The sequence below is a fragment of the Podarcis filfolensis genome, assembly GCF_964270895.1.
Source record: "Podarcis filfolensis genome assembly, chromosome: 6".
NCBI classification, from domain to species: domain Eukaryota; kingdom Metazoa; phylum Chordata; class Lepidosauria; order Squamata; family Lacertidae; genus Podarcis; species Podarcis filfolensis.
In genome coordinates, this window is record NC_139609.1 from 42,492,854 (window position 1) to 42,505,072 (window position 12,219).

The window sequence follows — 12,219 nt, forward strand, 5'->3', positions numbered from 1 at the left end:
TCAGATACTAAGTGGAGTGAATTGCTGAGGCTCAGTGGAGCCAGAACAAGATAAACTGTCCTCAGTGGGAAGAGGGGGAGAAATTAAGACTATCCAGCAGCAAACTTCTTTTTTAAAAATGAATGCATTGTTGATACAGCATACTATGGCCTCTTTGATTACTTAACTGCAGTAAAACATATGTTCAGTCTGTGATTATATCTTTTAGGGTGTTCATTGCCTGTGTGTGGGCCAAATAACAGGGTGATTTGTGGGGCTGCCCTCCACCAAGTTGGATCAAGCATCCCACAAAGCTTTATGTTGTCCCATTGTTTCTGTACTTTTCCCTCATATATCTATTTTTTCCTACATCTCTTTGCAAGAAGTGAGTCTGTCCAAAATGTTGTTGAAGGGCTCTAGATTGTGTTTTTTGTCAAAGCACAGTAGTGTAGGACTTTTTAAGAAGTTAGAAGCTACTCACACACATATATGTTAGCTCCTGTGTTGCTCTGCTTTAACAAAGAAAACAGAAACACCAAAACTCTGCAGCCAACATTTTAGACACCCTAAGGCTGTATGGCTTATCGTAGGCCTGTAAAACCCATCAGAGGACAAAACCACTGGAATGAAAAGGCTGGTATGAAGCATTTAATACACACCTTTAATTGTATGAAGAGAAAAGGCAAGAGACAAATATCTGCTTCCCTCGCCCTTGTAAATTTCATCCACTTTGGTCAAAGGGAGGGGGGAGTTATACCATTTTTCACTTCTCCATTATAGTGAATGGGAACCTCAGAATTTTGTTTACACAAAACCAAATCAAGTCAAATAGCAGGAAGCAATTTGAAAATGGATCAGAATTTTAAAACACATACAGTTACAAGGCAAATATTGAGGCCACTGCACACACTCATGGTTTGGTTTGAGCTAAAGAGGAAGTTACAAAAAATGAGAAAAAGTTTGTGCTGGATTGCAGCTCCCAGAGCATAATCCAAGGGACGGAAGCTGTTTTCCCCCTTGCTTTAAACACCAAGGAGCTTAGCAGAAGAGTGGAAGTCACCAGACATTTGACAAAGCATTTTTCTGAAACCTCAGATAATTCTCTTTACCTTCTTGTGCCATCCTAAAACTATTTTGGCACCATCTCAGTTCCAGTCTGAAAACTGTGTTTAATAATCTTATCAGAAAGGCCAGTACTTGTGGTGTTATGTGATGCACTTTCTTTTTCTTAGACAAAGTTAAAGCACCCCCATTATCCATCTATGGCAAGAGTAAGTTTACAACTAGCAGTCCAGTTCCTCTTCCAGACGTGTCTGCGAACCAAGAAAAAACTCAGGTAACACTTTTAAAAGCTTTTTAAAAGAGAGAAAACGTATATTTCACATATTGAAGTCTTGCTGACCTTACTGTGATTGTTTTTTGGTGTTTTTTTAAGGGTTGACATAGAAGAATGGATTGCAACCATTGATGCTTTGGTTTCTAAAAGTTTTGAAGCTTGTCAATGGTTGGTTGAATATTTAGTTGAGGCAGAAGGGCGAGAGCTCATAAAGTAAGTATCAATATAAGTACACAAGTCTAACTATTATATACTACTCGCTTATCTTCATTAGAGGCATGTACCCAAAAATTTGTATACTTGGATGAATAAGCCATATGAGAGAACGATCTACTTGTGGAGAGGCAGATAGCCTTTTAGATATATTTTCTGGCAGGAAATATAATTTATGACATGAATATAAAAATTGCTTGATCCATTAAGTGCACAGTGAGTCAGTGTGTGTGTGTAGGCATGTGTCTGCTCCAAATGACAAGCTCTGTCACACTGAACGACTTTCAGTGGAAAGCCTATCTACATTGCTTTAGGCAGTCAATTACTGCTTCCTTTTAATCTGTCTATTTTGTTATGGTATTAAGTCCTGCTGATTTGAAGAATTCCTGTCAGACGCACATAGATATCATTTACATTCTATGAGGCACCTTCAGTTTGGCTATTAAGTGACCGTATCCAGTCTTTCTACTCTCAAAGAAGTGTAAATATTGGATTTCACACTTGAGTAAAAGGCAGGGATTGCAGATTTCTACTAGCACATGAGAGAGATGGATTCTATCACACGCATCTTCGTTTTTATTGCATGTGTGCATTTTTCAGGACTTTTCTACTGGAATGCAGTGTACGAGAGGTGCGAGTTGCTGTAGCCACCATTCTTGAAAAAACCTTAGACAGTGCCTTGTTTTATCAGGAAAAGGTCAGTAATATGTAACTGCTGGTATGCGAAACATTTCATTGCACTTCAGAAAATTGTATGCTACTGCTTCATTAATGGTATATGTTAATTGTTCCCCACCCCTCTGCTGCCCTTGCTCTTCCTGTCGTATTTCTTTAGTCTGTTCACTGCCAGAATCTTGTGACTAGTTTCAGACATTTGCAAATCCTATGGTTCTGTGATGGTTTTGTCTAAGTGCAGTATTAAGTGTTGTGAGAAACTCCTACTTGAAAAAATAAGTTCCTGTTCTTACGGCTGCAGAGATCCATTTGAGAATGTATGGGCAACGTTTGGTAAAATCTCAGGAGGTGGTTGGTGGTCAGAGAAAGAGGCTTAAATGTCCTGCTTACCAAACGCACCAAAGTTGTTGTCGCTGTGCTCAATACAGAGCTTTTTAAGCTTGAGTGTTTTTACTTAAATTTGCTGGGCCAGTGGTCAGACTTGAAAGTGTTATAGTCCTTCTATTCTAAGAGTGTATACGCTGACGCCCTTCTTAAATAAAGTTATTTTGTTCTAAGGATATGTGTGAGTCCTGAAATGTATAATAATAATAATAATAATAATAATAATAATAATAATAATAATAATTTTTATTTATACCCCGCCCTCCCCAGCCAAGGCCGGGCTCAGAGCGGCTTACAAGCAATAATAAAAACAAATTGAATGATTACAACTTAAAAACAAAATTAAAATACAACATTAAAATATGGAAACATTAAAATATTAAAATGTAGCCTCATCGCAGGAGAAGGAAAGGAAAAAAGAAAGAAAGAGAGGGAGGGAATCAAATTGGCTCCAAGCCAAAGGCCAGGCGGATATGTAATAGAATTGTTCAGGGGGGTGTTAAGGAAGCAGTGCCCAATGGCCAGCTGAACCAAGCTGCCTGGCATTTGTCTTAAGCAAGCCTAATAAATCCATAGGCAGTAGGTGCCTTTTGTACTTATTATTAAATGTACCTTAATTAAATCCGCCTTCCTGATAATACAAGATCTTCCCATCTTTACTTTTCAACAGTTGAAAAGTCTGCATCAGTTAGTGGATGTGCTGCTTGGTCTGCTGGACAAGGACGTCCCTGAGAACTGCAAAAACTGTGCCCAGTACTTCTTCTTGTTCAACAATTTTGTACAAAAGGTAAACCAAATACTCACTCTTCCACTTCTCTCTTTATTTGCCCCATGTCCTAGGACAAATTTATGTTATGGGTAAACATTACCATTATCACATAAAGGTAGATTGTTTTTCTAGATTTCTTATATAGCCATTTAGAGTTTAAACCTGTTACAGGTGCTCAAATCAAGCCCTATTGACTGGAGAGCACGCCTTTCCCCAGGTGCTTTCCAATGGTCTGCTGCAGTCTTTAGGGCATGTGTTTCCAGCTGTCAGGACTTCCTTTGTGTTCAGGGCATCCTATTGTTAAACTGGTAAGCAAGCAAACCTGAAAGAAAAAATATCTGCAAATCACAGGGAATCTGGTGCTGTGGAGCCATTCAAAACCCTGCCAGTCAGTAGTATATAATTTAATCATGTGTGCTTTTGGAAAGTACGAAGCATAATAAGGAACCATAATCTAAAATGTGCAGGCATGCTCTGCATATGGAAACAGATGTGACCCTATGTTCTGTTTGTCCTTTCACAGCAGGGTATAAGAGCTTGTGATCTCCTTCTCAGGCATTCTGCCTTGAGGCATATGATCAACTTTCTCCTTGGTCCTAGCCGTCAGAATAACCAGGTAATGAGGTGCTTAATATCATCTAGTAGTCTGGGTAGAATATTGGTGTTGCCTTCAAGTTCATATACTCAGTTACAGAAACTACCCATTGGGATTAAAACCATTGTGAACTCTGTCTTCCAATTGCCACCGCTGCTCCTGTACCTGAGAGCCCAACAGAAGCAGCCAAGGAAATTTAATCTGTGCTCCTCTTCCCCCTGCAATCGTATGTGCAAGAAAACAGCCAGACTCCCTGCAGCTGCTTCCCTTGGGCCCAGCTCTGCGCTGCCAGCAGCATTTGAGGCAGGAGGGAGGCAGAGCCATGTGTCTGGCCTGCCTTGGCAGCTGCTGGTACTGACTGCCTCAAGCCTGTAGGTGATTCAGCACAACTCAGCCCCGTTCTGAACTTGCTGCATGCATTGCTTCTCCCTCTTGGAACACCCTGCCCATTGTTGGGACAAGTTGCTAATAGAAGGCTTTTTGCATTAATCAAACAGAAACGGGTGCCTACTTGCAACATAACCCGATTCATGGTGCGATATGCCTAGGTTCTGCTGTACCATAAAACTGAGTCTACCTTGGAAACTCAAAATGAGTTTTCCATATAGCACTGTATACTTTGCTACTAGTATATGAACACAGTTGCTGCTTACTTAAAGCAATCATATGATTGGTTTTAGAAATGCTCTTCCCTTAAATAAAAGAAAAGACACAAAACTGAAAAGTATGTGCAGGCAATGATGTTTAAGCAGGGCTTGCAAAATAATCTTCTACTCTTTTCTTTAATATTGCCTAACAAAAACAGAATCGCAGATGGAGTTCGGCACAAGCTCGAGAGTTTGGGTTCCTCCATAATACCGTGGCACTGCTTGTTTTGCACTCTGATGTCTCATCACAAAGGAATGTGGGTAAGTATTTTATTTCACAAAACTAAATGGCCGCTGTTAATAATGCAGCCTGGCAGATCTTCAGTAAAGAGATTAAACTTCCTCAGTTTACCCACCAAGAGCAACTCCTGGTTTTCAGTGACTATTTGGAAGGAGTGTACACCAGCCACCATATTCAGCTTTTAATCTGCAGCTTTGGGAAGCAGCCTGATCTGTTTGGAGCCAGTCTTTCCAATTCAACCCATTGTTATTCAGAGCAGAGCCAATTTAGATCTGTTAAAAATTAAGCTCTGTTTTCTCAACCCCTTCATGATAATGGGGAATCTAAAAACAGCTGTAACTTTCTTCCCTTTTCACAGAAGTGGGTTAAATTTGCCAGTGGGTCCTTGCTTGGAGGACCCTCCAGAATGGATTAAGACTGCAAACTAGGCATTTATATCCAGGGGACACCTAAAGGTTAGGTTCTTTTCCCATCAAAGGACAAGTTATACTTTTTTTCATTTTCTTCCAGAATTGGGTGAAATTTGTATGCACAGTCACCCTTTCTGTGAGGGAATGAAGCTTCACAGCGCTTCTCCCACAAGGACAGACTCGACCATTTTAGGGTGGGCACACTAGGAATTGTGGGCAAAGAAAAAAGTGCTAGATTCTCAGGAAATATCGAGGGTGGGGAATGTCGCCCCTAGCAAAGACCCTTGTGCCCAAATGGTTGTAGTTAGGGGGTTGAGCTTCTGCCTCCCACAGACATTTGGAGGCAAATTCTCTTCTCCCAAGGAGACTTGCATGGAAAGGGGTTGCTGCAAAACAGCACAAATCCGTAGGAAAAAGGGGTTTTCTCCCGGCAAGGACCTGTTACCATAAGAGTCAAAGGGCTGGTCTTCAGCCCCTTTCCCACTTACTTTGAGGCATACAATGGAAATCTTTCCATTCACTGTAAAGAATGGAACATGTAAAGAAATAGCTTTCAACCCCTCCTCTAAATATCTGATTGGAGTGCTCTGGGAAAAGAAATCAGTGTTTCTTTCTTTTCTTTTTTTTTAATAATATTTATTACTTTTAAAAGTTACAAAAAAGGAGAAGAAAGAAAAAGAAAGACAAAAAAGAAGAAAAAAACAAAAGAGAAGAAAAACAAAAACAATACAATAAACAATACAAAACCCAACCTGAACCCATTAAACTAAACACATAAATAAAGCAAAGCAAAAACAATTTAAAAACATCCCTCCTTTTCCATACTCTATCCTTCATTCCCTTGTTTCCTCGACTTCCTCACACCTCCCCTTTTGTATCCCACTTCTGGTACTTGTTTCAGCAAATCCTTTCCATCTTTCTCTATTTTCTATCATATTATAAATAACATATTTTTTAACCTTATTTCCCATTAAGGCTAAATTACTTATATGTACTTCTTATAGCATTTGTGCTAAATCCATAAAATATCATTCCACCATTTTTCTAACAGTCATTACTTTTACAATATTTCTAAATATACACTTTAAATTTTCCAGTCTTCTTCCACCATCTCCTCTCCCTGGTTTCGGATTCTGCCAGTCCTTTCCGTCAGTTCCATATAATCCATCAACCTGGAGATCTTATGTCCGAGGCTCTTAAATCTTTTCCAAGTCCCTTCTGCAGATCTTCATATTCTTTAATGCTCAGGAGCAAATCTCGGGGAAACTCCAACCTAGCAATACTTTTATTCCTTCTGGACAGTTCAGCCAAATTTCCATGGTTAAAACTAAAGTCCATAAAGAGTTTCAAGACGTATTTCAGGATTCCTCCAAATCTAGAGGCCACCAAAACTTCAGGCTCCTTCAAACCCAAGCCCATGTCCCAAAAGTCAGTCAATCCCTGGATAGAGGGATCTTTCCAACTTTCCTTCTTCAGTCCAAGCCGGGATCCAATCTTCAAAATCTGACTTTTGCTAGATTCAATCATGAAAGACCTCAATTTATAATCCTCAATTTGCTTCTGAAAAACTAAGGATCCCGCTTGTACTACTTTAGGTTTCACAACAACAGCTTTCTCCTTTTCCTCCACCATTTGTCCTGCCAAGGTATGTTCCTGTGCCAAGTCCTGAATTGTTTCTGTGTTAGTACTCGCTTTTTGACTCAAATTAGTCACTTTCTGATCCAAGTTATCGATTTTAAAAATCGTGTCATCTGTCTTTTTATGCAGCTGTACCAGCGAGTAGTTTATCTTATATAATACAGTCACAATAGTTTCTCCTATCAACATTTTGAATGGTCCAAGGTCAATTCTCTGGTTCTCAGAATCCTTATCTTGCAGCTGGAGATCTCCCTGTTACACTCCTGTAACAGTTTCACATGTTACACTCCTGTAACAGTTTCACATGTCATCTGGCAGCCCTTTTCCAGGTTCAGAGCAGTGGTAATTTGATTTTCACTCTCTCCTGCAGGCTCACTAGGTCCAAAACTTCCCCCCTCTTCTTCTGCTTCCAAGGGGGGTTTTGGTTTTTTGACCGATGGAAATTTAATCCTTTGTCAAAAACTTTCAGAGACTTTAGCTTGTAGTGTCTTTGCTTCAATCTATTTACAAAAGCGGAAGGCGGACTTCCTGTTTAGAACCTTCCCGCTTCGGTGCCAAATTAAAATATTTCAAGATCCAATTTTCCGTTCTACTCACGGGTAGTTGTTTAAAATCCAATTGTCCACAGGAAAAAGTCAGCGCTCTCCGGCAGCAGCAATGTGGCTTCACTCCGTGAAAGAAGCGGTCGATTCAAAGCACCGCGCCACTCACCCCACGTCGCTCCGGATGCCCAAAATAGGGTTTCCCCGCGAGTAGGGGAGGCGCAAAGGGTGCCAGCCGAATCCCAAGTTCACAGGCTTCTCCCGCCTGTGATTTCTATGGGTCTCCGCCTTCGCCGTGGCGGTCAGACCCTGCTTTTCACGGAGCAAGTTCCTCCCTATCGGAGGAGCTCCGCCATTGCTGGAGGCGCCAACCCGGAAGTCTCAAGAAATCAGTGTTTCAAAGCTAGACCTGTTTCTCAGATTCCACCACCTCTCCACCCTTCCGAGTTTTGGGAGTTTCCCCCAGTCAGCTTGACTTAGTTTCTGGGAGGCTAGGGGTGGGAATCAAGGGCACAGAGCCACCTGGAGGCTTAGGGAGTCCCCAGTCCATCTGGAGGCACCATGCTAGTAGCACAGTCTGATGTGGGAATCTTCCCCAAATCACCCTGATTCACCTTGTAATTTGCAGTACACAGAACCAGTGCACACCCCTGCTATTTACTCTCTGCATATAAAGTTGCTACTCAAAAGGAGTAGTGGTTCAACTATTTTCTCAGGAGGCAGGCAGGTGGGGGCTGTCTCCTCGTATTTGTTCAGGAAGGCCGAAAATCACGTGGATCAAAGTTTTTGCTATCCTCTCCACCACTCATCCCTCTGCGTGTTTCCTGCTTCCGTATTTCATTTCATTTTGTTTATTTTTCAGCTCCTGGTCTGTGTGTTCTGCATTCACCCCTTAGCATTACCACCTCTGGGCCGCTCCTGGCCCTCCATGAAGAAGTAGAAGCTTTACTGTTCCTGCCTGAGGGGAAGCCTTATTTAATGGAGGTAAGCTACTGTTTTAGGCCTATAAATTGTGAGGCTTGGGTTGGGTCTTAAATGTGAAGAACATTTAAAAAGAGCAAATCTACGAGCTTCCCAAAGCTGGATTTTTTATTTTTATTTTAAGAAAGAACGGCTGCCTAATCTGACTCTTTGTGTTTCTTCATTAGGTGATGTACGCATTAAGGGAGCTAACTGGATCGCTGCTGGTCCTCATTGAGATGGTGGTGTACTGCTGCTTTTGTAATGAGCACTTTTCCTTTACCATGCTGCATTTCATCAAGGTAAGGAGAAACCAGTCAGGGTACACGTTCAAAACACGGCCTGTTCTACGTTGGTGCCTGAGGGGTGTGTGTGTGCGCGCGCACACACACACGCATGTCTGTGTCCGTAGCAGCTCTGTGCAGTACAGAATCGAATTGCCTGTTGCACAATCACCATATTGGCAGATGCCAATTCTTCAGAATGAAAGAGCTTATTTGCACTTCACTGTACACATTAGCTATTGTAGCACATGAAAAGGCTCTGCAAAAAAGGTACGAATAGCCAGAGCTTCTGGCATATTCCTCCATTCATCCATGTGCTCCATGCATGCATATTAATTTCATTTCTATCCCACCCTTTTTGCGAAAGAGCTGAAGGTGGCATGCATGGTTCTTCCCTTCCTCAATCCCCAAAACAACCCTGTGAGGTAGGTTAATTTAAGAGACTGCGACTGGCCCAAGGTTACCCAGTGAGCTTCATTGCCAAGTGGAAATTTGAACCCTGGTCTCCTAGGCCATAGTGCAACATATTTCATATTTATAAATGTAACTTACTTGCTTTTACGAGAGCAAAACGCTTATATTTGAAATGGCAAAACAAACAAAAATTGCTTAGTTTCCAGGAAGCAGGAGATCTGTATGTGTTTTAGCCCATAGTTTGTACTCCTCTCACTTCTCTAATTTTCCTATTTTATATGTTTGGTTCCTGCTGCCTGTCCTCCAGCACCCTATCCTTTGAACCAATGCTCTTCAGAAAAAAATCACAAATAAAGAATTCTTCCCCAGAACAAATTGGAAAAAAAAATATGTTTAAATGTATTTCTCTGATGACACAGGCTTCTGATAAAAGTGCAGATATCTAGCCCCCACCTTGTTATAATTTAGGGGTTTTTAAAAATGCAAAATCATATATGAATGATTATCCTAAATCTGATATTCATGTGCGTGCCCTTCCACCTGCTTAAATCTGCGTCTTCAACTTACAGAATCAGCTGGAGACTGCTCCACCCCATGAATTGAAGAACACCTTCCAGCTTCTTCATGAGATATTGGTAACTGAACACACTTTAATAACAAACGGGTTTTTTTGCTTGTTTGTTTTACGCTGTTCACTCAGTCGATAAGCATTGGAGTATAGATGCCAAAAACGAAACTAATTTATACAACCAATTTATACAACCAGGGATTTTCCCTTATCTGGTTTTTGCAGTGTCATAATATTAGTTATCTTGCTAACATAACAATGGATATAATCTAGCCAAGGTAGAATCAAGAGAAAGCCCTTTTGTGCAGGCAGAAGTCCTTGTACTAGTGGAAAGACTTCATTGGGTACAACCAAGAAATGTATAACTATACGATAGATTCCAAGTGTCTGTATAAACTAATTGTTCTGTTCCTTTTCGCAGATTATTGAAGATCCTTTGCAAATAGAGCGGGTCAAGTTTGCATTTGAGACTGAAAATGGATTGCTGGGTGAGTAAACCTGCTGTGAGGTGTTAATGGATCCAAAGAACCTTGTAGGTTCTTCCATGCATGCAAAGAGGATTTGTTTTTTCTCATCTTCCTGGCAAATCACTTTGAAATTGTGGGAAACTTCCAAAACAAAAAATTGGCAGTAAGAAAATCAATGGCTTAAATCCAGTGGTCGCACAAGTGAAAGGCAGGTTGCACAAGTAATCTTCCTCTTCTTTCCACCTGAAAACTCTCTTGGGGGTGATGGGGCTGTGTGATACAGAGTGGCAATGCAGGAGAGGTGAATTTCCCCCTTCCAGTGACAACAGTTCAGCCCCACCAAAAAAAACGTCTGGACAGGGTTTTCATTTTGTACAGAAGCCGGGGGTGGGGGTGGAGGAGATCATTTGCATAAGCAGCCTTACACTTCCACAGCTAACGGATACTGCCCACAATCTCTGTCCTTGAATATATTCAAGTGAAGAATTAGAAACAAATTTATGATGTGTGAATTCAAAAGGAGCTATTTTTTTATTGTGAAGACTTGGTTCATATAGAAACAGAAGCGCTTTTTATCATTTTGACTACTACGTCAGAAGCAGGTGGCATCAAAAGAACAGAAATCCTGTAGGTAATGGGGGGGTATGTTGATAACCAAGTTTCATCATCTTTAATTGCTCTATTATAACCTAGGTTGTAATCCCACAGCTCATTGCATGTTTTAACTAGAAAGGGGGTCTTGACATTTTGTTGTTAAGTAAGACATGAATCATAGGCTAAATTCATACGTTGCACCAAACTATGCTTTTGTCTAAGTTAGTGAACTGTAGTTACAGCTATTGTCTGCAGAAGCTGGTGCTGCTCAATGAAAGTGAGAAATATTTATGAAAAACTTCTTGAAATGATGGTTTGTCTGTGGAACGTTTTGAAACTACAACCATGGTTTAGATTCTACACTCTGGTTAGTGGTCTGACATGAAGCCCAAACTAGGATGTAGAATCAAATCTCCCTGCTTTATGGCAGGGTCCACTCCTGAAGTCTTTAATACTGATTAATCTCCTTTCTTTTTCTTCAACAGCACTGATGCACCACAGTAATAACCATGTGGACAGCAGTCGTTGTTATCAGTGTGTCAAATTCTTGGTCACTCTTGCTCAGAAGTAAGTATAACACTCTGTGAAATGGAAGTCGGTGTGTTCTGTTTGTATTAAGTCACATGATTATAAGAAGCAGCTGTGTCTTCAGCAAGCCTTTGCCAGTTCTCTTTTATCCTTTTTCAGGCCCAAATAAAATGTGTAGGATCCATTTATAATCTAGATAAAGGGTCTGCTTCTTGTGAACCTGTGATCCAGGAAAGACTAGTTGTTTGGATACCTAAAGAATGTTCAATGCTGTGCCTTCAGTTGCATTGTAATAGTAGCAGGCTTAAAGAAAACACTGTACAGAACAGCAAATATGAAGCCTGTGCTGTTTGAAAAATAGTGATATTCTGTCATCTGTAAAATCGTCCTGTCACTGCAGTGCATCATAGCCGCTCAGCTGACTGACTGTGACAAGAAAGAATTGCCCCGTGTGACAAGGAAGGAAAGGTTTTGTAAACTTGAAGAATTTGTACTTTGGAGACGTTCTGAAACATTGGACTCCATCCTGCTCTGTATTGTGGCACACAAGCAAAGGCAGTGAATTTCACAGCCAGACAGTTCATAAAGTATGAAAAGGGAGTGTGATCCTAAATTACCTTTAGATAAATAGTTTTAATAATTTGCTTTGGATTTCAAAGGTGCTCTGCTGCTAAAGATTATTTCAAGGAGAATTCCCATCATTGGAGTTGGGCTGTACAGTGGCTTCAAATAAAGGTAATTTAAACCCTTTTGTTACAAAAGTTTATTCACGCAGCTATAGTACTGTTCCACAGTTTCCATTAATGGATGCTTTCATATTTCTCTAGATGTCTGAACACTACTGGGCTCCACAGAGTAATGTATCCAATGAAACCTCAACCGCCAAAACCTTTCAGCGCACTATTTCTGCACAGGTCAGCCTAAATTTGACACTCTTTACACAGAATCTCTGTGGGCTATAGTTACCGTGTGTGT

At 40.8% G+C, this 12,219-nt stretch overlaps 1 protein-coding gene across 2 annotated transcripts in view; it reads left to right on the top strand.

The window, feature by feature from the left end:
- Window positions 1-12,219, top strand: part of USP24 (ubiquitin specific peptidase 24) — a 77,242-nt gene that overhangs the window by 60,293 nt on the left and 4,730 nt on the right. For both annotated transcript variants that reach the window (XM_083619349.1, XM_083619350.1), the window contains exons 53-65: window positions 1,212-1,315; window positions 1,415-1,528; window positions 2,129-2,225; window positions 3,258-3,374; window positions 3,880-3,972; window positions 4,757-4,859; window positions 8,292-8,413; window positions 8,578-8,691; window positions 9,657-9,722; window positions 10,077-10,143; window positions 11,202-11,283; window positions 11,904-11,979; window positions 12,072-12,158. In XM_083619349.1, the coding sequence (XP_083475475.1) occupies window positions 1,212-1,315; window positions 1,415-1,528; window positions 2,129-2,225; window positions 3,258-3,374; window positions 3,880-3,972; window positions 4,757-4,859; window positions 8,292-8,413; window positions 8,578-8,691; window positions 9,657-9,722; window positions 10,077-10,143; window positions 11,202-11,283; window positions 11,904-11,979; window positions 12,072-12,158 (1,242 nt within the window). The remainder of the gene's footprint in view (window positions 1-1,211; window positions 1,316-1,414; window positions 1,529-2,128; window positions 2,226-3,257; window positions 3,375-3,879; window positions 3,973-4,756; window positions 4,860-8,291; window positions 8,414-8,577; window positions 8,692-9,656; window positions 9,723-10,076; window positions 10,144-11,201; window positions 11,284-11,903; window positions 11,980-12,071; window positions 12,159-12,219) is intronic.